Source organism: Phyllostomus hastatus, unplaced genomic scaffold (assembly GCF_019186645.2).
Source record: "Phyllostomus hastatus isolate PE091 unplaced genomic scaffold, TTU_PhHast_1.1 phas_contig_86, whole genome shotgun sequence".
NCBI classification, from domain to species: Eukaryota; Metazoa; Chordata; class Mammalia; order Chiroptera; family Phyllostomidae; genus Phyllostomus; species Phyllostomus hastatus.
The window spans coordinates 41,130,210-41,157,813 of record NW_025333977.1 but is presented as its reverse complement, the minus strand read 5'-3'; the positions used below and the strand labels follow the sequence as shown (position 1 = coordinate 41,157,813).

Below are 27,604 nucleotides of genomic sequence, written 5' to 3'. Positions count from 1 at the left end.
TGGGTGTCCTGGTTGTAACTACATTTGTTTAGCCACAGTAAATCAAGTGTTATGTAACATCACAAATGAGGAACACTCCCTGTGTTGCTTTTTGGAAGCTGAATAGGAGGCTTCCAACCCGGAAATCAATGCAACTTCCTTCAGAGGTCAGCTGTTTAGAGAACTGTGGCTTCATCACGAGGGGTCAACCATGTGGGAAATCGGGAGGACCTGATCAGTCTTCCAGACATAAGCCTGGTGGAGAAGTGTCCTGACAAAGTGATGAGGGGAGTCTGGCTGGATCAGCCTTGTTTCCTGAAGTGTGTGGGTGGAATGACTTCTACAGCTGGAGGGTAAGGACCGGGGCTGATTCATCTTTGCAACCCCCTCACTTGGGCAGCAGCCAGCACCTTGCCCCACTCTTTACCACCGCCGTCATCACTTTCCCTTCATTCTCACTTGGTCCTCTGAATATGGACCCATGATCTTATCAGCACCTTCAATTCCCTTCCCCACTCTTCTCAATGAACTAGCATCATTGAGTCAATTGTACATGGGTCAATTGTACATCTGTATTCTCACCTGCTTAAGCCAGTTGTTGGGGAAAAATTTGTTCAGCTGTAAAAATTGGTATGCCACAAACTACTAGGCAATGACCTTGCAGCATTACCTTATTTGCTACCTCTACAAGACAGGATTGCTATCCCCACTAACCAGATAAGAAAACTGAGGCTCTTCTTTCTCTATGGCAGATTTGAGGAACATCTTGGGGAAAATATTAAAATTATTTATGCCTTACTTGTCAGTTATGAACTGCTATTTTAATCTTACAATGTCAGTGTCTTTTTTTGACTCCCCACCAGCTTTTATTAAGTTATAACTTTATTTGGTCAAGATTTTTTGGAGCCCATGAAAATGACTGTAGAAACCCAAAGCGTTTGTTTTTCTGAATCTCTCAAAGTGACAAAATCTGGAAAAAGAGGATGAAGAACTGACCTCTAGGATGAGATGGCAGGTTTCTTTTATATCATCTCATTATTATCATCATTATTATTATTGTCATTAGAATGTAAAAGTCATTTAAACTTACTTTATGATTTTATCTTTAACTGCTATGCTGCAAAAGAACTATCCGCTTATTCTCTTCTATGAGTCTTCTCCATTTCACTTCTGGAGATTATGTTCACGATTTTTTTAAAGATATACAGTTTCTCAGTTGAGAAACGGGAGAAACCATGTTCTGATGCATTCCATTACTGATCTGTATGCACTGAGTTCCCAAAGCCTATGCAGTACACAATGTGGCCTTGGTAGGAAATCCAGAGATGGGTGGATGATATGGTCCCAGTTTTGCATGCCCCTAACTTGCTGTGACCAAGTTGTAGCCAGTCCACTTCAGTGTTTTCATCCGCATCACAGGAGAGTAGACTTAATCTTGCTACTCAAAGCGCCGCCCGTGGGCCAGACTGGCAACGTTAGCATCATCTGGGAGTTTGTTAGAAGCACAGAATCCCTGGCTACATCCCAGACCTTGTAAATCAACATCTGCGTGTTACAGAGATTTCCAGGAGGGTTCATATGCACATTAAAGTTTGAAAAGCACTTGGTTCAAAATACATGTTAACAACCCTCTCTCTCTCCTTTCACCAGGAACATGTAGCATAGCTGATAGGACTTGGGTTCGACTTCAGACACTACACATATCCCACCTGACTTGAGCACGCTGCTTCCTCTCCAAGCATCATATCATTGAGGTGGTCCACCTGATTTATGAAATGTAGGTAAAATGCCCAGCACCTCTAGGACTCCAACCTGACTTTTTATATTCCCATTATAGGGCACTAACGGTAAAGTGAGAACAAAAGCCCAGGCCGCAGAGCAGAGCCGCCTCACTGTTTTCACTTTACTTACAGGAAAGTTTTAATACAATTATAACTGGAAATTTTAAACTTTTAAAAAATTATAGTTGACTCTTGAAAAAGGCGGTGGTTGGGGCGCCAACCTCCAGGGGAGTAGAAAATCCTTCTATAACTACTATGTGAAATAAAGCTTTGAAGTCAGATCCTGTTGGTTTCCCTGCAATTTTGCCAAGCTCTGGAAGCATTATTCATCCTTTCGTTCCTAACTCCTGACGAGGCAGGGCTTTTTTCCCTCCCCAATAAGCAGCTCGGGAAGACTAAGAAAACAAAAAGCTATTTAGATGCTAGGACTCCAAGCAGTGAGACGAAACCTTCCAACGACCGCTGAAAACCAGAGCCCAGGGGCAATCTAACTCGTGCAAGGGCTCAGTAATACTCTTCCCTCGAGTCCCCGCCTCCTCCCGACGAAAACAGCAGGGAGGCGGGGTTAGCACCGCGAGTACCAACGGCCCTGTTTCCTAGCTCTCCCGGTTCCTCGCCGGACGCCGAAGACCGACGCACGAGTTTGGAAGGTACCATGCTTCGATTCAACTCCTCTTTCAAAGTTCGATCTATTACTAGAGATAGCTATAGAACATTAAGTTATCAGAAAACTTGAGATATTTTTCTACGGGGATGGCAAATTCGAGATATAAGGAGGCAGTTTTGAGCAAGTTATCTCTGTTTATGTTCCACGTGGGCCTTCACTACTTGGGCTCGCTCCTAACGTCACTTCCTGGGGTCCGGCGCTGGAATTTCAGAAAACGTGCGCTTTAGGCAGAGAAAGTTGGGCGTTTGTGTTGCAATGGGCCGCAAAAAAGCGCCGGGTACTGGATCCCTCGGCCGGGCACTTATCCGCCATCAGACTCAGCGGAGCCGTAGCCACCGTCACACCGACTCCTGGGTGAGACAGTTCTTGTCATCTTTCTCAGCCTTTCTGTCCGGCTGTGAGCGTGAATGCTGCGAATCCTGGTAGGGTTTTGAAGGATGAGTACGTTTCTCCCAGGCCGATAAGTAGGTCCTCTTTACGGAAGGACAGAGGACACAAAGGTGGAGGCTTAAAAGTAGAACTAATGTGATGAAGCAGGAGTGAAATCTCGAAGAGTCTTTATGTCAGGATAACAGTTTGGTGTTTGTCTTACAAGCCATGGGAGAGTTTGGAAGTGAAAGACACAAATTCTACTTCTTTTTGTATTAATTAGTTCAAAGAAATGACCCTCCAAGAGTGTCTGGTTGCTACTAGAAATCCAACGTATCTAATTCCTGCTTGACCCTTGTTTTTTCCTAGTAGTGGCCCTTAAAGATGAACACTTCATCTCCAGAATGTGGCTGGCCCATTGTTTTCCCAGGGCTAGAAAAGATCATGGTTTTATGACCTTGAAAAATGGGCAAAGTGGTTTGGCTTGTGCTTGCTATTTTGACCATTCAGAACCCCAGGTATTTGAGACAAGAATCTGCTAATGTCAAAGGTGTCCCTGGGGCCAACTGTCCATGTGCTACTGGTTTCCATCCATATAATATGCAGAGTAAGCCGCATTCAGGGCTCTTTTGGGTTCATCAGGTCAGACTTTCTCTGGACGTGAGATTACTGATTATTTCAGTGGATTTTGAAGCAGCTTGTCATTAATGTAGCCTTTAGGAAGTTCTGGGAGGATTGAATATGAATTCTAAAGAACTGGATTCTAATCCTTATTCTGACTTTTGCTGATTTTGTGGCCTTGGACAAACCTTTTAACCTTCAGTTTTGTTTTCCTTTTACTTGTACCTGTACTGAGCATGCAGCTAGAGTGGTGTTTTTCAACTCCTGGTTGTGTCTGGAAATCAGTTAAGGAGGTGGCAATTAGCGATTTTTTAACCCAACAAAAAAAAATTCAAAATATCAGTGTGTTACATGTAGTAAGATAACTTTGTATATTGGATTCTTTTTATTATTATTATTATTATTATTATTATTTTACTCTACTGAGTGGTACACAATTGTATCATTATGTGTATCACAGCATGTGGGTCACTGTGTAAAACTTACTCTGGGGCTCATCAAAATTTTTGACTACTCTGTGGCTGCCAGGGCCAGAGAGTCTATGTTCAAATTCTACCTCTTTTCACTTATTAGTTACAAATCTAGGTAGTTTATTTTTATCTATTTAAGCCTGTTTCCTTATCAGGTAAAATAGACATTAAAATTTACTTCAAAAGATTTTGAAAATTAAATGAAAAAATGAGGTAGGAGAGTGCTCCTGTAAATGTTAGTTATTACTTAGTATTGACTCTAAAGCTGCTGACATCACACTCAAGACAGCAGAATAGTTAGTGCCTTGGGGGTTTGAGTGTTTGGATGTCAAAAGCAGAAGAGAGGAGCTGTATTTTTACCCTGTTTCGTTCATAGTTGCACACAAGTGAACTCAATGATGGCTATGATTGGGGTCGCCTTAATCTTCAGTCGGTGACTGAGCAGAGCTCCCTTGATGACTTCCTTGCCACTGCAGAACTTGCAGGAACAGAGTTCGTAGCTGGTAAGTTGTTTATTGCTGAGGGTTTGTGACAATGGTCACATTTCTGTCTTTGCTGACTAGATACAAATAAATGTACTTGGAACTGTTTTTGCAGACCCTACTAAACTCATAAATGAGCTGCCTTTAACACACAGGGAGATATCCCAGAGGCACTGTGGGGAGGTCCAGTGGTACTCAAGGTGTGAGCTATGGAATGTGCCACAGCTTTAAAATTCAGCTCTGAAAAAACACTTCAAATTATGCAGTATCATAGCAAGTTCAAGAAACTCAACCTCTCATAGAAAAAAAGACCAGTCAACATTGTGGTGGACAATACTAGTATTTTCCAGGGTGTTTTCTGATACCACTGTTAAAAGCAAAATTCTGGGTCTGCCGCTGTTGCTTAGGTAATTTGAACTGTATTTTAAAACACTTTCAACACATTATAGTGAGTTTTTCCATGCATGTAATTTATTTTAGTCACTTCTCGCCCTTGTTTTTTTTTTTAAGATGTGTTTCTGAGCACTTGTAAAAGTACCTGGCACAGAGATAGCATTATAAATTATTATTTCTATTGCTCTTTTATTGTAGATATTATTAAGTTGTTTAGCAGATTCACTCATTTGTTCAAAATGCTTTTGTTTAGCCTCAGCTACTCTCAGGCAGCGTACTGGCTACTGAGAGTACAATGTTGAATAAGACAACTTTTGGTTCTGCAGAATTTTGTCTTAGATGCTATGAAAGAAGTCTGTAGCAGGCAATGGGGTCACAAAGGATGGAGTTTGTATTCATTTCTATTTAAAAGAAGACTAGGGCTGGTCAGGGAAAATTTACCCTGAGGTGGAATCTTAAGAGATGGGTAGATGTTAGAAGAAAAGGTGAAGTGACACAGGATGTTATACACAGGCAGGCAGAGGTCTTTCAGCTAAGATGAGAGCATCAGCCTGCATTGTTCAGAAAATGGGTAGAAGTTTGGCCTTATTGGTCCTTAAAGTGTGGAGGGACAGGAAGCAATATGCAAACACTGAGGAGGTGGGCGAGTGCCAGGTCCTGGAGAGAATAAGGGCTTTAAAGGGGTCTTTGAGGGGTTTAAACAAGTATTAAACATAATTTCTTTTCACATTACATTACATTACATTACTGGTGAATTTTATGAAGACCAGTTAGGAGACTTGTTTTAGTTCAACAAGAGAAGCGGGCCATAACTAAAATAGTGATAGTAGAAGAATGAAGAAAAGAACAGGAGCACTATTGTTAGGGAGCTATAAACCAGACTTTGTGAAGAGGATGGACTAAGTGAAGAAGAGTAAGGAGAGGTAGAGCCATAATTGGAGGTGAGAGAAGAAAGGAGTGGAAGGAAAGGAAGTAGAGTTAATGAGAGTGTTGTACTCTTTTGAGATATTTGACTATGGCAGGGTGAGATTGAGAGAGAAAAAGTGTGTGCGAGTGTGCGTGTAAGATGGAGGGAAATATAAGCATATGCATAGGTTATGGTGTGAGAGCCGTAGAGAGGGAGAGGTTAAAATACGGAAGTATTTGGCTTGGCAGTAATTGTTAAAACATTTAACATACATATTCATATGCCCAGCCATTTCCACTTTTCAGTATCTATGCTAGAGCAGTAGTTTTTGGATTTTAGCGAACATCAGAATTACCTGGAAAACTTGGGACACAGATTTCTGGGCTACTTTTCTGGAGATTCAGTAGATGTGGGTTGAGCCTGAGAATTTGCATTTCTAACAAGTTCTCAGATGATGCTGTATTTTAACAGTGAATACTTGGAAACAACCTACATGTTCAATTGGTGGAAAAATGGCTAAGTAAACGATGGTATGGACGTGCTGTGCAATACTATTCAATAGTTAAAAGGAATGCAGTAAGTGTCTGAGAACTAACGTGAAGGATCTCCAAGACCAATTATGAAATGAAAAGACCAAGTTTCCAAGTTGCAGAATAGTGCGTGTAGTATGGTACCATTTGCATTTAAAAAATCTGACCTAGGTACTAGACTTAATGGGATGAGCACTTCGTAAGTTACATAAAAATCTGATCATGATGTTGTACACCTAAAACTAATTAAAATACTATATATCCACTGTAATTGAAAAATTAAAAAAATATATTCTTAAAAACTGATAAATCCATATATGTATTAGAAGGGGGGAAACTTGGAAAGCTATGCATTTAATCAATAATCTCAAGGGAGGGAACTGGGATTGCAGGAGGGGGGAAGGGGATTGGGGGTTGGTCAGAGAAAAGTGTGCCTTTATGGTTGAATTTTTTACAAAGAGAGTTGATGTTTTGTGTAAATGTGTAAGTAAAAGTTAATTTTTAAAACCATGGAACAAAATAGAGATTAGTGAGGAAATGGAGCAAAGTTTGACTCTGGAAGGAGGTGGGAACAGAATGCAATCAGAAACGAAGTTGCAGGGGTACGCTTCATGTGAAAGGAGTGCGACGTCCTCCGAAGCTGAGAGAAGGAAGAAGGAAGCTGAAGGGGAGCACACACGTTTAGAGATGTGTGGGTCAGCAGTTGAGAGGCTGCATATCTAATAGTTTGGATTTTTCTCTTGGTAAGATAGAAGGCCTTCTTCTGAAAGGAAGTGGGCAGAGGAGAGGAGTAGGGAGTTGAAGGACAGTATTTGCAATTTAGGGAATGAGAGAGGAAAACCACGAACATAGAAAGACTTTCTTCCTTCTGTGGAAAATCCTAAGGACTTAGCTGATGTTGAGCCCATACACTTGTAGTGATACTGATAGTGTGATACAATAAGAAATTATATATTTGGTCTTCTGCCTGGGTTCTTGACATGAAAATTTCAAAATTACCTTTGGAATCTCTGGTGCAATTACAGTGTCTTTTTGTATGCTGTGGTAATTGGTGGTTGGGGACCCCTGGGGAACTTCAGAATGAGGGTTGGTCTTTTAAACAGAATGGGGCATAATTAGACCTGGAACTTGCAGCCCCATCTCTGGGGAGGGGAGTGGGTCTGGAGATACAATCACTAATGGGCAATAATTTAAAAAATTGTGCCTACATAATGAGACCTTCATAAACCTTTTGAAAATCCATTAAATTTCTTATTAACATTTATTTTAAACCTTCCCTTTCTTTTCATTAATAATGTAAAGGTGATAGAACTTTGTTCACAATTCTCTGTGGTCTGCAGACAACACTGGCTGCTAGACACACAGGGACAGTGGTCTCTAACCTAGAGACTGCAAGTCTCAGCCATCTGTGCGCCCCAGGACTGCATGCGGGATTGTGTGCACGTGTGTGCGTTTGTGCATTTGTGGATGTGGTGATGGTCTGTAGTTTTTTAGTAAGTTCTCATACGAGTCCCTGACCTAACAAAGGAGTGCCAAATAATGGCAAGTGTGAAATGCTTGCTGGGGACACTACTTTTTAAAAGATGGCACTCATTCCTTCTTTTCAGTAAATAAGGGAAGGTTTGGTAATGTAATAACATATATATTTGGTCTTCGTCCCCAGCTCCTGATACAAAAAGCTTCTAAAATCCTTCAACTTCTTGAGTGATGGGGGCTAGAAAGCATTTGTGCTATGAGGTGGTTAGTGGGCCCTCAGGTAACTTCTGCGTGGGTGGGGAGGGGCTGATTACCACGGGAGCCAACCTGGTGATTAGAGTGTGGGAATTTTCAGGATATACCCACCCCCTACACACAGCCTCTGGAGATGCTGACGGTTGAGTTAATTGCCACTGACCAATAATCATTCATGCCTACGTGATGAGGCCTCCATAAAACCCATTCATGGATTTGGCACCTGAAGTAAAGTGGTAGGACAGCCCTTACACCTGTGGAGTCGGACAGAATACAATTAAATTGCAGGGCACGCAGCTGATGTGTGGAGAGTTGGAGACTCGGTTGGTGGTGTGGGAAACCCACATACTGGGTGTGAGAAGTGTTGGTAGTAAACCCAGTTCAGAGACTGGTGACTGCATTGTCGAATGGGTACTTGGAGCAGCACTCATGGTGTCTCTGCGGAAATGAGGAGAAAAGACAGTTGGCTGTACCTAAGGCTGGAGATTTGGGAGTGGGTGCAGTGGAGTAATGAGTGTGTATGTTCAATCCGTGGTCAAATGTATGTGCCCATATGGTTTTAGCCAAATAGGAAAGAAGTGAAGCTATGAGCTGGATGATGGCCTGGGAAAAGAGTAGAGAATCAGAGGGCCAGAGGTATTTACAGTGGTTGGCATTGGGTGGGAGATAGCCACTGGAAGGAGGGATCAGTGTGAAAGAATTACCAAATGTATGTAGCTCAAGGGTGTGTGTTTTGACTGTTGGCTGAGGATGACGTGTAAGAGGATGGTGGTTGAACTCGAGGTTACTAGACTGAGCAGACCAAAGTCCTAGATGGTGTTGGTCTGAGAAGGGTGACAGACTACACTTCGCCTAAAGGTCATTAGGAATGTTGCTGAAGATGTCATGTTACCTTTGAATAGGACCTTCCCTTGGCATTTTGGTAATAAGCTTAGCTGGCTTTATAGGTTCTTATCTCAGTGAGGTCACCTGCCCAAGGAGACCAGGGGGCTGTGTGTGGTGCATTGGCATGGCCTGGAGCAACTCTGGAATGGCTGCTGGGGCAGGAGAAGGGCGGGTAGTGGAGCCCTAGAATAGAGGTCTCTGTAGTTTATACATGGACTTCATATTTATCTTATTATTTGAACTCATACAGCATTAATCGGGTGTTCACCATAAATATCTTACGTCAGTTACAGCAGTGCAGCAGTTCACCATTTCTAACTGGAGGGAGACTGCTGAATCCTGGTTTCCTCACCCTTTCCCGCTGGTTCACAATTCTCCCTACGCAGAATGAAGGGATTGGTTGCAGTGAATCTTTACAATTGCTTCCCATTCTTACTGCATTTAGTATATGGAGTGTTAAAAATTAGTACTTGAAAAAATGGTTGACTTTTTGAAAACTTTAATAAAAATCTTTTTTTCTTTTTTTTGGTAGAAAGTTTCATTTGGAAATTATAATTTATCCAAGGCTAGAAGAATCTAAATCAAAAAAGCTTAAATTCTGTTTTAGGTGCTCATATTTTTAGTTTCTGAAGTAATGACTGACATTCACTATATATATCGCCTCTTAAGTAACAATACTTTTCTATTCTATAAACAGAGAAGCTTAACATTAAGTTTGTGCTTCCTGAGGCCAAAACTGGACTGCTGTCTTTTGAGGAGAGCCAGAGAATCAAGAAGCTCCATGAAGAAAACAAACAGTTCCTGTGCATACCAAGGAGGTGAGTCGAACAACAAACGTTACAAGGCACCACAAGGCCACTGAGCAGAAGTTTTTTAAGGTGGTGTACACTTTTTTTCCTGCTAGTTTCTCTCAGCAGCCATTATTAATCCATATCTCCTGTTTTATTTTGGTAATTCATGTGGAATTTTCTTTTCTCTGTGATTGTTTTAGACCAAAGTGGGACAAAAACACTAGTCCTGAAGAACTCAAACAGGCAGAGAAAGATAACTTTCTAGAATGGAGACGTCAGCTTGTCCGGTGAGTGTTAGCCTATTTGAAGATTTGCCTTGAAATTCCAAGTCAGACATTTTGGTGTGTTTGCATGGCTGTTTGCATTTTAAAATCTTGATTCTTTACAAAGAAAAATAGTAGATATCTTCTTTTAAGTGCAAATTGGTGTGCGTGCAGACAGCACTGCTGGCTGCATGGGAAGCCTCACATGGAGGCGGTGGGTTGGCTGGTCCGCTCCGTATCTGTTCTGTTCTGTCCTTTGTACTCTTCTCTGGCCGTGGTCACCCCGGGGGTGAGCGCCACTCTCCAGCCTTCCTCCTGGAGGGAGGAGGTGGATGCCTTGGAGAAACATCACTTTGTGTGATAGATAACCTTTCCGGGTTTAAATAGATTAAGTATAAAACTTGAATTTGTTTTTCTTTATTGCCTCAGCAGAAAGTATATAAAAATAATTTGACCGTATTTGTGTACTTGCTTTTTAATGCAATGTGTTCAACTATTTATATTACTCAAAACCTTCTGTTATAATCTGGCAGAGTTATAAACCTGTCATTTTAAAGCCAGGCTAGAAGAGGAACAAAAGCTGATATTGACTCCATTTGAAAGAAATTTGGACTTTTGGCGCCAGCTCTGGAGGGTGATTGAGAGAAGGTAAATGACCACTGAGGGGTGGTGAAGTTGTCGTAGTATTATGTTGGATTTGGGTATTAATATATGTTTATAGGTCCAGGGATTGGGGGAGGGGGGCATCGGATTAAGCTATGCAGAGGGCTGTTGAGAATTACTATGAAAACGGAAAATGTGATACTTTATTTTTTAATATAGATTTTTTTGTTATTAGATGAACACATTGACAGGCTTGTGAGAATTATGAATGTTTTCTATAAGATGAATTCTGAAGCAGTTGTAGTTATTTCAGCAAATCTATATTGAACTACTGGTGATATGGAAAATACGGATGTGAAAAGGGATAGGTGCCTACCTGCAAAGAGAGGGTGAGGGGGTGAGTGAAGAGCCAGGCACCAGGGCATGCAGATGAACAGAATACAGTCTTCGCACTCAGCTAACGCAGACCTGCTGAAGTGCAAAGCGGAGTGTGGTTCCTGCTTCACTGCGGAAAGAAAGGAAGTGGGCCAAGTCACAGCAGGAGAAGGACCAGTTGGTAAAGGTTGTGGGGGAATGAGATGATTTATTCTAATTGGGATTTGAACTTGAGAAATTAAGAATGGGAGATTTTCAGTCCTTTTTTTATGTCCTGATTGTTAGATATTGATGAATCCGCTTTCTCCAGTCTCACCTCTTGGTATAATTCAGCGATTTGCAACTAGTGTACTGCAAAAATTTTGAAAGCATGCAGTGCCTGACTGTTTAGGCAGGTGCACTGGCCTCTCTACCTGTAGATTGTCAAGTTAAAAAATGCCAACAGCCAACACAACAATAGCCGTCCAGTGTGAATGAATCAAAATGACACCTATTTTTTTTTTTTGGCAGATTGGCAAAAACAATTATTTGGTGTGCCGCAAATTTTAGTATTAGTTTACATGTGCCGTGACATGAGATGAAGGATGAAAATCATTGCTATAGTTAAAAGGTTTTTGTTTTCTTCAGAGTATCTGAATTATTTGCAAGGACTCCATAAATAAAGCTTATATTTGAAAAGATGATTTTTAACAAGGAATCTTCAAGTTGTATTTTTTTGAAATCCATAAAATACACCAAGTGAGAACATTAGGAAACAGGATGTTTTACTGGTTCTTAGAAAGATTATTTGCTCATTTAGCATTGTTAGGAAAAAAAAACAAAACAAAACGCTACTTGGATTAAATTTATGAAACAGGCAGGGTGTGGTTGCCTGGTTGAATGCAACAGGGGAATGTCCTCAGGGATCCCTGTTCAGATTGATTTCAGGCCCATCCCCCAACATTGCCTTCAGAACTAGATCTGATGTTTCTAATCCTGAGCTTTCTCTGGGACACTGGGGCAGGAACAGGCTTGCTTCTTATGGGTTTGACATTTCTTAGTTGCTGTTCTTTCTTTCTCTTTGTCCTAATGAGTTCCAGCATGTCTGTTCATTTTTTTTTTTTTTTTAGGTTTTGAGAGGGAGCAGAGATAACAATATGCATTCTTCCATATCAACAGGATGGCCCTTTACCCACTTTTTATGCCCCTAAATAAGTGATTGGTTTCCCTAGCATGAACCTGTGCTTGTGAAACTTTTAGCATCAATTGGACTATAGTATTATTTGCTTTATTTTTCTTACGTGATATTTCTCTTTTTATAAGAGGGAACATATTTCTACTTCATTGCATATAGTGTATTTTATTCTTTAATTATATTTTATTGTTTATGCTATTACAGTTGTCTCAGTTTTTCCCCCTTTGACCCCCTCCACCCCCCACTCCCTCAGGCAACCGCCACAGCATTGTTCCTGTCCATGAGTCAAGTGTATAAGTTCTTTGGCTACTCCGTATCCTATCCTGTATTTTACATCCCCATGGCTATTCTATAACTGCTTATTTGTACTTCTTAATCCCCTCCCCTCTTTACTCATTTGCCCATACCCCCACCCCAAACCTGGCAACCATCAAAACACTTCCTGTATCATGATTCTCTCTCTGTTCTGCTTATTTGCTTAGTTAGTTTGATAGATTCAATTGTTGATTAAATTCATACTTTTGTTCTTAGTTTTGAACATTTTGTTGTTCATGTTTTGATCTTTCTCTTAAATAAGTTCCCTTAACATTTCATATAATAATGGTTTGGTAATGATAAACTCCTTTAGTTTTTTCTTGTCTGGGAAACTCTTTATCTGCCCTTTGATTCTAAACGATATCTTTGCTGGGTAGAGCAATCTTGGCTGTAGGTCCCTGCTTCTCATGGCTTTGAATATTTCTTGCCAGTCCTTTCTTGCCTGCAGAGTTTCTTTTGAGAAATCAGCTGACAGTCTTATGGAAACTCCCTTGTAGTTTACTAACTTCTTTCCTCTTATGGCTTTTAAGATTCTCTCTTTATCTTTAACCTTTGGCATTTTATTTATTTATTTTTTTAAGATTTTATTCATCCATTTTTAGGGAGGGAAGGGATAGAGGGAGAGAGAGAGAAAGAGAGACAAACAGACAGACAGACATCAATGTGCGGTTGCTGGGGGTCATGGTCTGCAACCCAGGAATGTGCCCTGGCTGGGAATCGAACCTGGGACACTTTAGTTCCCAGCCCATGCTCAATCCACTGAGCTACGCCAGCCAGGGTTTAACCTTTGGCATTTTAATTATGACGTGTCTTGGAATGGGTTTCTTTGCATCTATCTTGTTTGGGACTCTCTGCTTCCTGGACTTGCATGTTTATTTCCTTCATCATTAAGGGAAGCTTTCTTTCATTATTTTTTGAAATAGATTTCTAATTTCTTGCTCTTTCTCTTCTCTTTGTGGCACCCCTAGAGGCAAAATTTGGATTTCTTAAAGCTGTCCCACAGGCTGCTTACACTATCCTCATTTTTTGGATTCTCTTCTTGTTCGGATTGGTTGTTTTTTGCTTCCTTATGTTCCAAATCATTGATTTGATTCTCTGCCTCATCCACTCTACTATTGTTTCCCTGTAAATTGTTTTTTATTTCAATTAGTGTATCCTTCATTTCTGACTGGATCTTTTTTATGCTGTTGAGGTTCTCACTTTCTTTTTTTTTAATCTTTTTTTTAAAGATTTTATTTATTTATTTTTAGAGAGGGAAGGGAGGGAGGGAGAGAGAGAGAGAGAGAGAGAGAGAGAGAGAGAGAGAGAGAGAGAGAGAGAGAGAGAGAAACATCAATGTGTGGTTGCTGGGGCCGTGGCCTGCAACCCAGGCATGTACCCTGACTGGGAATCGAACCTGCGATACTTTGGTGTGCAGCCCGCGCTCAATCCACTGAGCTCGGCCAGCCAGGGCCTCACTAACTTTCTTAAGCATCCTTATAACCAGTGTTGTGAGCTCTGCATCTGATAGATTGCTTATCTCCATTTTGTTTAGTTCTTTGTCGGGAGTTTTGATTTATTCTTGCATTTGGGCCATGTCTCTGTGTCCTCGTTTTTGTAGCCTCCCGTGTTCGTTTCTGTGTATTAGGGCTGCTTTGACTCCCTGTCTTGGTAATGTGCCTAATGTAGTAGGTGTCCTGTAGGGTCCAGTGGCACAGCCTCCCCATCACCAAAGCTGGGCACTTGAGGTACACCCTTTGTGTGGGCTTAGTACACCCCCCTTTGTAGTTGAGCCTTGATTGCTGTTGGCAAATCAGTGGGAGGAATTTACCCAGGTCAGTCAGCTGCAAGGACTGGCTGTAACCACTGACCACCAGCCTCCACCCTCTGTGCAGGATCAGCTGTGCAGGGGCAGGCTCACGGTGCACCTGTGTGGACTTTGTAGTCCACTGGGTGCACAGGCTCTGGGGTTTCCCGGGTGGTGCAGGCCAAAGTTAGCACCCACTTGTGTTTTGCTGAGGCCACCCTGCCTGAGCTATAAAGCAATCTGAGATGGCTACTACTTGTGCTGGTTGTGGAGATTCCCAGGCAAAGCCAAGCTGTGAATTTAGGCTGGCTGCTGCTAGTGCCAGGCCTGGGGCTTCTTAGCAAGAGGTATAGGGGCTGAGGTCTCTCTGAGGCTGGCTGTTGGTTGTTTGAGAGGTTTTAGGAAGTTGTGAGGCATGAACCAAGACCGGTCATTTGTATGGAAAAGCAGCTTGGGGTGGGGCAGAGTCTTGAGGAGTCTCTAGGGATCTCCTGGGCAAGGCAAATAGTGTTAGCCAGACTGATAGAGTCTCAGATGTGGCACCAGCCTACTGACTCTGTGAAGGGAGGTTTCAGAAAAGGGACAGTGGCTCACCTTTCTGTCTGGGAGAAAGCTGTCCCCCAGTTCTCACCTTGATTGTGACACTTCAGTTCTTCCCTTTATGCCACTGGTGCCTTTCACGCTGCTACCCTGGTGCTGAAGCTCAGAGGGAGTGAGTCTGATTAAGTCGGTGTGTGGGTTCTTTAAGAAGAACTGCTTGGGACTCCAGAAATTTCTTCCGTGAACTCAATCTCTGCTGGTTTTTCAGCCAGAAGTTATGGAGGCTTATCTTCGTGGCACTCGAACCTTGGCTGGGGGCCTGGTGTGGGGCTGGGATTCCTTGCTCCTGAGATAGCCCTCCCGAATTTTCATCCACCACATGTGGGTGAGAGACCAGCCCATTCCACGTCTGTGCCCCTCCTACCAGTCTGGATGGATGTGGTTTCTTTAATTTCCTAGTTGTCAGACTTCCATTCAATTCGATTTCTCATGGTTCTAAGTAATGATTAGTCTGTATTTTAGTTGTTACTTCGATGTGGCTGTGCAAGGAGGCGAGCCATGTTTCCCTGTTCGAGTATAGTGTGTGTTACATGGCAGTTGATCTGAGTTACATAGAATTATTATCAATAAAGTGACTACTGCCATATCTTTTAACAGGAAATATGTATTGGTGGGTTCTGTACAACAGATGTCTCCTGTTTGGTAACAGGCAGCTAAGCCATCTGTCTCTTTAATTCAAAAGTAGTTATCAGAAAAGATTGGACATATAACATGTATTGAAATGCAGGAAACTGCTGTGGCACTGAGGGCAGGACCCTGCATTCCATGACGCAGGTGCTTCCACTGCATGGCACCAAGCCTTCCTGGTACACAGCTGGCACTTTTTTCTGCACCCTAATTCAGCACAGGAAGCAAGCTATGTTGAATTTGTCGTGTTTTCGTACTGGTGTTTCTAAGCTGATTATTCTTATTCTTTCTGCCTGTTTAGTAGGTAGATAATATCATTCATTGGACCTTGTAATTTTAGTTCATTAGGCTTTCTCCATTTTTTTGCAGTCATTCCTACATTTACTCTTAAATCATCACAGTATTGACAGTGGCAGATTATTACCTTAAAGAAGAAAATATGAGGATCTGCTTAATTTGAGAATTTAAAAACAATTTATCATAAATTAACAAGTCTGTGAATTCCTTTGAATCACCTAATTATGCTGGAAGTGCAGGTACTCTGAAGTGCACTTTGATTGTCGGAAACCTGTCCTGAGTGGTGACTATGATTTCATACAGGTCGTCGTACTCAGCACAGTTTTGGAAGAGTTAGCTCCAAAAAGGCAAACCAGACATGGACATGGGGAGGCTCCTGTTAAGGGGGTAGGCAGCACACCTTCATCTTACCCCTCTCCAGTGGCGGTCACAGCTGGCCCTTAGAAAAGCGCCTTTCCTGTCCTGAAGGAAGGGAGGATCCTCCCAGGGAAGTGGCACACGTATTCATACAGTGCTGGGCTGCTGTAGTCCGTACCACACTTTTTAGGGATTCAAGGGGCCTGTTCTCAGCTGTAGAAAGTTTTCTTACTGCTGCATCTTCTTTTAGGTGACTGAAGGAGTTGGACTCATCACTCCTTCGGGATGGCAACTGCAGTGTGTATTTTGCCGTTTTGGATTCTTGCTATCTAAACACATTCTTGGAATGGGTAGATGATTATTTGCTAGGTATATGCTTTGTCTTATCAGCCTTGGGTTTAAATAAGATGCAGGCTTTGATAGTGGCAGCTGTCACAGGTGATATATTAGTTTTCTTTTGAGGCCTTAGCACAGTATGGATCAGGTACTGAATATACAGTAGACCTCACTTTATCTTTCCTGGAGAGGTTACAGTTAAAATTTTAGCAATGAAACATCACCAGAGCCCCACTAGGCCATCGGTATAAGAGGAGGAGAAGGTTATGATTATGAGCGTGGCCCCTGGTCCAGACTGCCTGAGTTCCCATTCTGGCTCCATCATTTCATAGCTGGTGACCTTGAAGAAGTTACTTTCTTGTTCTAAGCTTTAGTTTCCTCCCATATAAACTGGAAATGATTGTACCTTTAAAAAGCTACATATGTCAAATGTTTAATACATGGAAAGTGTTTTCTACTATTACTGTATGGTTGGTATTTCCTTTCACTTCACAGAGATTAAAGCATCTCACATTTGTCTTGCAGTGATATCGTGGTCCAGATAGTAGATGCTCGAAACCCACTCCTGTTTAGATGTGAGGATTTGGTAAGTAAAGTGTGACAAGATTCAGACTTAAGGTCCTTGGAGGAGCAGTGGGAGGACAGCATCCCTGATCACAGTAACCCTAGGCAGGCTCTCTGTCCTCTCTCTGGCTATGTTTAATTAGGCCTCCCTCTCCTCCCAAGGTCAGGAGCTTGCATAATGCAACTGTTTAGACAGGTGTTTTCTCTTCTCAAACGATTGTTTCTGTCTGCAGGAAGGCACAGACACTGACCGGAACTTTCTAGCTTTTAGTTTAGAAGCCACTTTGTTAACAGACATTTGCCAATGTTTCTCATTTTTCAAGACACCAATCATAATAGCATTTTACTTCCTTCATCATATTCCTGGTCACTTCTTGTCCATCCCATTATGTTTTCTCATATATCAGTTATTACACCCTACGGCGACTTATAAGTAAACTTAGTTTGTAAGCTGCCACAGGGGGTAAGGTGTGAGAATCATATGAAATAACATAACATAGGCTTTGAATTAATAAAACGCTGTACACACATGAAGTGTTTCTACTGAGGACTACAGTAATAATAGTACAGATTCTTTTTAAATCCACTGCTGAATAACAAGAATCTTACTGGTGAAACTCTTATGAAGTCAGCTTTTATATTTCTGGTGTATTTCCTAATGGTGAGCCAAATTTGGGAATTGATTTCAATTACTGAGTCTTGGTTTTCATTTAGACTTCAGAAATAATTTTTACATTAAATATTGTTGACTGCCATCACTTGGCTGAAAAATAGTCCCAGCTGGCTCACAGAGCTAGTTGTGCAGTCTTTAACTTTGTTTAAAAGAAGCATTTCAGCATTAATAAAGAGAAAAGGACCTGTTACACCTCATCAGGGCAGGAAAGCATTTCTTTTTCTAACCCCTTCCAGTTTCTTACGTGATGTAACAAGTTTTCAGAGCTTACAGAGAGGATCAGTAGAATGTACCACAATTAAAAATATTTAAATTAGGAATGACTTAGAACTGGGGACAGTGCAGGATCTTCAGTATAATTAGGTTAATTTTTACATGTTCAAGGGGCCTTCCTAAATGTCTTTCATCTTGCCTAGGAATGTTACGTGAAAGAAATTGACGGCAGTAAGGAAAATGTTATTCTGATAAATAAGGCAGACTTGTTGACTTCTGAGCAGCGGCGTGCCTGGGCCACGTACTTTGAGAAAGAAAACGTGAAGGTGATTTTCTGGTCGGCGCTGGCTGAAGCCGTTCCTGCTGACTCTAAGGTAACCTGGGGCGCTTTTCCAGGTTGGGTTTCAGGGAACAGGATTCCAGTTTCTGGTTAGTGTGCCTTGCTTTTTCTTATGCAGATTTGTGGAACTTTGGGGGTTTTGTTTGGTTGTCCCCCCCAAATGTTGTGACAAGACCGGGAGGACCTGTAGAAAGGGAGTCACAGGCGGCTTTTCCCTGCTGTCCCCCCGACTCTATGTTACACACTGATATTCACTATGATGTCTTTTAACCCAAAGTTTACATTAACCGTTCGGGATTTATTTTTCTAATAAAAGTAATAACTACCTGTAAAAAGATACTAGTGATAAAATTTTAGAACTGGAAGAGACTTAAGTAATGTCTTCTTTCCTCTCCTCCTCCTTTCCTTTCCTATTTGTCAGCCATCCGTGGCTGTTCAGTGTGTTGACTGGGTGCAGTGAACAGGACACCTGCCCTTTGCCGAGCTCTCAAGTTGGTGAGCTCTAAGTCTGAAGGAAATTCTCCCCCTCCCTGGCAAACAGTCACACAACCTCTCTTTGACCACTTTAAATGACAGAGACCAGGCAGTTCATTCTTTTTATCTAAATTTTGAAAGTTCTTTAGTTAAGTGAAGCAAAGGCGTACCCTAACCTTTGATCTAAGGTCTGTTCCCTTGTTTCCTTAGCTCTGCAAACTGGATTTTCTGCTTTCATGTCGCTCATGAACAGCACCTTCGAGACACTGATCCTGAGTGCCTGCCTACCTGTGTCAGGATGACGCACAGATTAGTGGAACCTAATTGAATACATTATTCCAGGTGTGGTTTGCTCAGGCATTACAGAGGGACTGTTATTTCTTGTGATCAGAATACTCCCAGTAATTCAGACTTTTTGTTAATTCATCCCTTTCCAAAGGAGCTATGTTATACCCTTGGCTCATTGAAGCTGTGAACAACCAACTCCCTCAAATACTTAAAAGAAAGACTTAGGCAGGTGTCATCCTGTCCTTACATATGGAAATGTTTCATTTTGTTTTTGCCTTAACCTAGGATATCACTGTTCCTTTTAAATATCAGTGATTTGGGGCCAGGGTAGAGTTCATTTTGGTTGTGCAGCCTGCTTTTCTCTTCTGTCTTTGAATCATCTGCACAATTTGTGTGTTTGTCCTTTATCTTTTTTCTAGTAATTAATAACATTGTTGAATAGATGAGGACCAAGGTTAGAGCTCTGTAACTGTATGTGGACTCAGCACTGCCTGATGAATACAGATGTGTTTGCAAGGATGTAACAGGGGCAATTACAATGTTATTGTTGTTAAAAACTAAGTCAGGAAATTTATTCTCTGCCAGATACTGCTATTCTAAGCACTATGTATTTTATTCCTTTGGTCTTCTCAGCAATAAGCATAAGTGCTCATTGTCCTCCGGCTCTGGCTTCATGGTTTGTTCTCTTCATCATTTCTGTTGTTTCAGTCAATGTGTCACTAAAGTTTTTTAATAAATACTTATCACTCTTTTGCTTACCCCTGATGCACCAACCCAGCAACCCTGTCAAAAATGGAAAAAGGATTGGTTTCTACATCTGCGATATTCCTCGCACTGTTCACCAGGTGGTAGATTTCAAAGAATGTGGAATCTGTCGGCATGGTCTGTCCTCAGGGAACCCCTGTTACTGAGTGTCTCTTTTTTCAGGGCTCACCAGCAAACTGTGGAATCGTTTCGTCAGATTCTGGACTAACAATGTGTGGTTTATGGAAGATATTCTTTTTCCTTTTTATAAGTTAGGCCCCATTTACTACTTCCAAGTCCTCTGAAACCTCTGTTTTTCATGATTTCCCAAGAGAAAATACCAGTTACTACTGTGATGTTCTGTCTATAATCTTATCTGTCATTTGACTGTCAAACATGAACTTACTAAAAGTAGTTTGATATTTGCTGTTTTCTCACCTATTTAAAGTTTTTGTTTTTGTTTTTGTTTTTTGGTCTGCAGATACTTAACCTCATATTAAAAAAAAAACAACAACACTTTTTTTGAGTTGAGTACCTTAGTTTTCTCTTGGTCATCTGTTAAACTGTACTGCATTCCCCAAAAGATTGGCTCTTCCCTTCTTTTTCTTTTTGACGTAACTACCACAGAGTTCTTTTGTTGTCATTATCACTTTTCCCGAACCTGTACAGGCGTGTCAGTTAACGTTCTTGTGTTTTGCTTCCTTCCGTATTTTGAAATGATTCAGAAGAGGGCACAGTGACTTCTTCTCATTCCTTGTTCGTTCATCAGAGAAATTTCTTCCAGTTCCATGTTTCCTTTTGATGGTCAGGCATTATTATGAAATACCCATTTTCCCTCACGTTTATTTATGTTGCTTTCCTAAAACAGGGTACCTGTTTACCTGAGTTCATCATGTCCCCTTCTGTGATGTCTACACATTCAAACACCATAGATTATTTGGAAATGATCTAAGGCTTCTTTTTTTTTTTTTTTTTAAAGATTTTATTTATTTATGTATTTTTAGAGAGGGAAGGGAGGAAGATAGAGAGAGAGAAACATCAATGTGCGGTTGCTGGGGGTCATGGCCTGCAACCCAGGCATGTGCCCTGACTGGGAATCAATCTAAGTCTTCTTTACATCACTTCTCAATCCAGATCAGTTCACCCTTGTTGGTACAAATTAGTAAGACTGTAGATTGCTTTATTTTTGCTTTATTATCAATAGGAATTCAAAAGAATTAATACGCTATGCATAGTACATGATTTTTCTCTTTCTCCAGAGGAAATCTTTAATTAGTAATATTTTCTACATACAGAGTTGAGTTTTGTTGATCCTGCATTGTACACACAGGAAGCTGTCTCCACAGTGCTTTGATTTATTAAAGGCAATTTTAAAAGTCTTTAAAAATAGCAGTTTCCTTAACAAGCAAACCACTGTCTTTAAAAATGCAAATGTAAAATAAAGCCCAGACTACCAATTAAACCCTTCTTGCTTTGTGCAAAGAAGAAAATGTTTTGTGGTTAATGAGAAATGCTTTGTTTTATTCTGCAGTCCATTGCAAAGTGATATACTGCCAAAGAATTCAGCTTGCCATAGGCTTTCCTAAACCCTCGCTTTCTTGCAGATTGTGTGTTCCAAAAATAATACATATTATTGTACAAGGTTCAGGCACCACAGAAAAGTATAAAGTGGAGGTCCACCGCTCCTCCCTCCCCAAGGGCACCACTATTGGTAGCGTGCTTGTGTCCTCGCCCCGAAAGGCTTGCATCGGCCCCTCCCTGTATTCACCTTCTGTAATCTCCTTCAGAACTTTTCCTATCCTCTGTTCATCTTGGGTAACCAGCTTGAGTATTCTCACTGGAGTGAAAAAGTGCAGTTGTTAACACACTTCTGAGTTTTTGTTTTCTATTATTTCATCAGGAACAAGTGAGTGGAGAGGCTGAAGAAGGCAAAGGAACTGATTCTGAAAACTCCAGCTGCGATGAGGCTGAAATTCCACGTGGTGAGGCTCAACATCTCCTAGACAAGGATTCTCCCTCAGTTAGTGAAGCTGTCCCTAGTGACGAAGACGAGAGTGAGTATGAGGACTGCCAGGAGGAGGAGGAGGAAGAGGAGGAAGATTGGCAGACATGTTCAGAAGAGGACAACAACCCTAATGAAGAAGCCTGTGGCCAGAACTGGGAGAGAAGCTGTGCGGTGGACTCTGAGGCTCAGGGCATGAAACCCCCGCAGGAGAGGCAGACATACAACTTGAGCCACCTGGTATCAAAGCAGGAGTTACTGGACATCTTTAAGCGGCTGCACACCGGGAAGAAGGTGAAAGATCAGCACCTTACCGTTGGACTGGTAAGATGAGTCATGTCATAAATCACTTACCACAAGGGTCTTCATTCTCCATCCTTTGGTTGCTGCACTGGAACCCAGGTTTCTGGTATCATGGGAAACATTAATCCTCGCTTAATAGCCACTGCCATTGTGAGAAAGGCAGAGGGACAGGCAGAGTTCAACTTAAAAGAATGAACTTTCTCAAGGCTTACGTTGGTTACGGCCTTGTTTGTATTAGTCTTCCCCAGTCTCTCTCGGTTCAGCCCTACCTGACGTGTGACTTATTGAAAGCTACTAGAGTGAGAGCTTTTATGGTTGTCTTTGGACTTCTAGTCCTGTGTTCTTACCTTTAGGTAAGGTAGGCTTTTTAGGAAAAGTAGGCTTTTGGCACCCTGTGATCCTTGCCAACTTATACTGTAAGTGTTCCAGGAGTATGTTAGGGAAACTCCCAACAACTTGGGGCCAGGGAAAATATGATAAATGCTGTAGTTGCATAAACACTGCAGATAAGGGGAAGGAGAGCTCATCTCTCAACTATGTATACCCCGATTTCAAGGTGGCTGATAAAAGTGCCCAGACCCCCAGGGAATACAGTGTGGTTGCAGATGGCCACACCTTTAGCTGAGGAAATTGAAACATTAGAGAAAGTATTCATTCTAAAGATTTTCCCTCCGGGAGAACACGACAGTGGAAGAAAGTAAATCATGTCAGTCTTCCAGCTCTTAAATTATGCATCAAGTATAGCTAACTCAAAGTGTTTTTTTGTTTTTTCACAAATTTTCTTTTAGTTCATTGATTAAGAGAGTTGTCTCTGAAGCCAGGCAGACCTAGGTGGGATTCCCAGTTCTGTAGTGGCACTGACTTGACTTGCTATGGAAAGGAAAAGTTATGTAATGTCTTTTAGATTTAAGCCTTCGTTTCTCTATGTGCTAAAAACTTATTTTCCACATGTACCAGAAAGCCCAGCTTCCCTATGAGTTACTTCATTTCTTTCTTATGTTTAGGGGAATGAGAAGCAGCCTCCCTCCTTTTCTTAGTTTGTCTCTGTAGAAATCCTGGCACATGTTAATTAACTCACTCTGCAAACACTGACCACCTGCTGCTCGCCGAGTACCCCGCTGGGCCCTGGCCACGGATGGAGCAGACAGGACAGACACAGTCCCACCCTCATAGGTCTTGCAATTCCAAGTGATGAGGGTGAGGCAGGGGATGTTCAGCGCCCTGTAGGAGTTATCATGAGGGAGCCTGATTGGGCAGGGCAAGGATGACAGCAACAGAAGTCCCTTCCCCTACTCCAACCCCCAACAAACAGCATTTGAGCATATAGTAATATATCATGTAATCAAGATACAAACAAAACATTAGGAGAATATTGAAAGTAGTAAGCAGTTACCTAAAATCCTTAAGAGTTTGTACCTTAAAGTGTGATGTAAGGTTTGGACAAGTGACGGTGGAAGAGCATTCCAGACAGATGGAAGGTGAATGTTGAAGCAGAGCCCCAGGAATGGAAGAGTGGGTTCGTGGCACGGCATGTGACTGAGTGGCTGGAGCTGGAAGGGTGGTCAGAGTGGAGACTGGGTTGGTAGGAGTGAGTCCACTTTAGGTCTTAGAATAGAGATGGACAGGTTGGGATTTTATATCAAATGGGATTGGCATTTTATAATCTTCCATTCGTGCTGGGAGGATTCTCGGAACCACGTAAGGGCGTGAATTGGATTTGGAGGCCCGGGGGAAAGCCTGAGAAAAAGCAGAGAACAAGAGCGGCATAGTTTGAGCAATAAGTTTGCTTGTCATTTTGGAACTACTTTTGTTCCCGGATATGACCTGCTCGATGTGAGGCAATGCAACATTTCATATTTATTGATAGCTGGGGGAGAGGCAGAGGTAGAACAATGGATATTGTTTCTCTCAGAACCCAAGAGTAATTGAAGAGTTTTAGTAACTTGATAACCCATATCAAGTCATTGTACCGTTTTAAGTTTTTGCCCAGCAAGACAGAAACTTGGTGATGTTAATAAAAGTAATGGTATGTTGTAGTGATGAAAATGCCTGATGTTGAGCTTCACCCAGTATGGGAGGTCCAGTGAAAACTCTGAAATGCCTGTTGGTGGGAGGTGGGGAAGAGCTGGGAACCAGGCAGTGAGTTTCACTATAGCATCTCCTCTTAGAGCAAAACCTATAAAAATGAAATGCATTTATTTAGCTTGACTGTTCGTCACTGGAGACAAATTGGAATAAATACAACCATACCATGGGAGGGGGGAGGGTGCCTGACAACAAACAATGTGCAGCACAGATCATCTTCCGAATCAGGTAGACGCTTGTGCTGGAGCTGCCACTGTTCGTGTAATACCTTTGGGTCTTTGATAGATGCACCGTTTGGCTGCTCAGTGACTTCTCATTCTCCTCCAGGTGGGCTACCCGAATGTGGGTAAGAGTTCAACAATCAACACCATCATGGGCAACAAGAAAGTGTCCGTGTCTGCCACACCTGGGCACACCAAGCATTTTCAGGTACTCATTTCTAAGCATTGGCCTCTGTGTCATCTCAGCCAGTTCCTCCTGCTGGGTATTTTCTGAATGCCTTTCATGTGCCGCTCCTTCCCTTCCACTGCTGTAGGCCCACATAAACCTCTCACGTGTCTTTCAGACTCTCTTTGTGGAACCTGGCCTTTGCCTATGTGACTGCCCAGGCCTGGTGATGCCATCCTTTGTCTCTACCAAGGCGGAGATGATCTGCAGTGGAATCCTCCCAATTGACCAGATGAGGGATCACATTCCACCTATATCACTAATATCCTTTCTGCTTTGCAAAGACCCTGGTTGTTATGTGTGAATTGGGGCTTTGGGTTTATTTTGGACATTGCCTCGCATTTGATGTATTCAGGACTGGTATCTGAGAATGGAAAACCTGAAATACTTACTTACTAGTGCTCTGCCCAGGTTCATGCAGCAAGACAGCAGCAGCACTTCAGAATGAGAGCCTCACGTCCTGGCTGCAGCAGGGCAGCCTGGTATAAGTGGAGGATCGCAGGCTGGGATCTTGGCCACCAGTTGCAAGCCTATTTGAATCCTGACACTGCCGTTTTACTGAGTGACCTTGGAAAACTTGCTTAACCTTCCAGAGTCTTTCCCTTTCTATTAAATGAGGGCAGTAATCTCTGCCTCACAGTTAGGAGAATTTAACCGTAGCTAACGTGTATTGAATTTTTGCTATGTAATTTGTTAAACACTTAACAAGTAATACCTCATTTCATTTTCAAGACATTCCTTGAGGTGGGTACTGTTACTGAGGAAACTGAGGCACACAGAAGTTAAACAATTTGCCGCAGATCTCACAGTTAGCAAGTACAGATTAGGAACTTTGCTGTCAGTGGTATAACAAGTTAACTCACATTAAGCAGCTAGGCTAGAGTCTGGCATGGAAAACGTACTCATAGATAGATCTGTTAAGAACTGCAGGGTCTAAGGTTTAACCCTACTTAAAGCTAACAAGTTAGTCTTACTGTTTCATGGGTGCTGGCAGAAGAGGAGACTCCGTGAAGCGTGGCATGCAAATTTGCTAACTTATAATTAGGATCGAATCCCAGGCCCTGCATGATTCTTGACAGGATTCTTCATAACTACACTTAAGGGCACAACTTTTGTTTACCCCATTTTGTTTCCTCTTTCTATAAGAAATAATGAGTAAGAATTCATTCACTATGATAAGTAAAATATAGTATATCTCTAACATAGGGTACAGTTGTTTAAAAGAATGCATAAAGTACAGTATAAGGAATGTAGCCAGTAATACTGCAATAACTATGGATGGTGCCAGGTGGGGGCTAGACTTATTGGGGGATCACTTTAAAATTATGTAACTGGCCCTGGCTGGTGTGGCCCAGTGGATTGAGTGCTGGACTGCAAACCAAAGAGTCGCTGGTTCCATTCCCAGTCATGGCATGTGCCTGGGTTGTGGGCTGGGTCCCCAGTAGGCGGCATGCAAGAGGCAACCGCACATTGATGTTCCTCTCCCTCTTTTCTCCCTTCCTCTCTCTAAAAGTAAATAAAATCTTATTTAAAATAAATAAAATTATGTAATTGTCTTACCACTACACTTGTACACCTAAATCTAATACAAAATAATATTGGAAGTAAACTAATTGAAAAGTTTTTTTAAAGAATGCGTTAAATCTACTTGTAATAACCTGGAGAATTTCAAAGCATTTATTACAAGTCAGATTAGGTTGGGTTCTGTGGAGGATGCAGGTGTGAATCCGATGTGGATCCTGCCCTTTCAGGGTTCAGTCAGTCAGGGATGTGCGGCACGAACATGAATAACCAGTACAAGACAGCGATAGAACGTCACAAGTAGGTTAAGAAGACTCTGGGTAATTAGGCAAGGGAAGAAAAATAGCCTCTGCTTACAGAGGTGTAGGGATCAGAAACAGACTTTGTGCTTTGTGTCTGAATTAGGATCATCTTACAAATTTGATAGTTCATTTAAATAAAAATGTGTCACCTTTACGATGTATTTCAGAGATATTTTAATGTCACTTAGAAGGATTCATTTGGAAGTGATCACTGGTGCATAAGGCTTCATTTTAAAAAGTCTTTTTAAATGAATGAATACCTCTGCTGCTCTTTTGGAGAGGTGAAAAGGGTTTTTCCATAGAAGTGCTGAAGTACCATGTTCTTCCAAGCACGTGTCAGATGCCATGGGGAGGGGGGTTCAGTTCAAGGGGTGGTTTCCTTGACAAGCTTACATTTGCCAGAATATTCCAAGACATGTTTTAGAAGCTACCTATGGCATTAATATCATAAAGCCTAGAGAGGATGAAGATCCCCATCGACCTCCAACATCAGAAGAACTGCTGACAGCTTATGGATGTGAGTTGCTATTTATTTTAAAACATGAACCAAAAATAATACAGCTAGTGAGAAAAGTAGTCCTCTGCAAAGATAATAAATCCAAAATTTTTTCTTAGCATTTTTCAGTTAATCTTCCATGGTTGATATTTTTGTTTTCTCTGCTGGCCTTGCCTAGAAAGTGGCCTCCTCCAGGTAGCTGGATTGGTGGTGGCTTCAGGGTCCAGCAGTAAAGGAGGGAGAGCTGAGCGCTACCTGAGTGGTATTTTACTTCATTGTGCTAAGTGCTTTTTAGAAGTTAGAGGAGGAGATGCTTTGTATCCCTTGCCTCTTCCCCAGGTCTGCCCTTGCCTAACCGTCGTCACAGAAGCCGGTCCCTAGTTCCCTTGACTCAGGCCCTTCCCACATAGGAGGCCTTGGTGTGGGCAGTGTTCCGAGCTCCTGCAGGGAGCACAGGTCCAGCTAGCAGTTACCACAGCCTTGCAAAGGAAAAGCCCGGGCACATTCACCACCTTGATGGTACCCTGGCTCCCGAGTGTAGGCACCATGGTTCTGACCTGAGGCTACGTAGGCTTCTTGTGGAGACTTCTCCCAAACAGGGAAGAAAGGGAGTATTTAGGGAAAAATGTATATGCTCATCAGAGCAGGACAGAGTTATGAAGGGAGCGTCAGAAGGGAAAGACCTCAGAGTCGGCAGCAGAGCTGGTTAGGAGAGGGACCCAAGATGTCTTCCCTCCCCTTCCATCAGTCCCTTGTAAGCCTTGGTTAACTTTAAAATGAGTCCACAGCTGTCCCACCTCCATGTTTTACCCC

The 27,604-nt window shown here is 42.0% G+C and overlaps 1 protein-coding gene across 2 annotated transcripts in view; it reads left to right on the top strand.

The window, feature by feature from the left end:
- Positions 1 to 2,624: 2,624 nt before the first annotated feature.
- Positions 2,625 to 27,604, top strand: part of LSG1 (large 60S subunit nuclear export GTPase 1) — a 31,777-nt gene continuing 6,797 nt past the window's right edge. Inside the window, exons 1-11 of one of the 2 annotated variants that reach the window (XM_045851142.1) lie at positions 2,625 to 2,781; positions 4,264 to 4,390; positions 9,513 to 9,633; positions 9,807 to 9,893; positions 10,431 to 10,517; positions 16,865 to 16,925; positions 17,993 to 18,163; positions 21,536 to 21,961; positions 24,353 to 24,454; positions 24,591 to 24,734; positions 26,689 to 26,812. In XM_045851142.1, the coding sequence (XP_045707098.1) occupies positions 2,683 to 2,781; positions 4,264 to 4,390; positions 9,513 to 9,633; positions 9,807 to 9,893; positions 10,431 to 10,517; positions 16,865 to 16,925; positions 17,993 to 18,163; positions 21,536 to 21,961; positions 24,353 to 24,454; positions 24,591 to 24,734; positions 26,689 to 26,812 (1,549 nt within the window). In that variant the 5' untranslated portion in view covers positions 2,625 to 2,682. Of the gene's footprint in view, positions 2,850 to 4,263; positions 4,391 to 9,512; positions 9,634 to 9,806; positions 9,894 to 10,430; positions 10,518 to 16,864; positions 16,926 to 17,992; positions 18,164 to 21,535; positions 21,962 to 24,352; positions 24,455 to 24,590; positions 24,735 to 26,688; positions 26,813 to 27,604 lie in introns of both variants that reach the window. The other variant, XM_045851143.1, reaches the window with a different exon arrangement.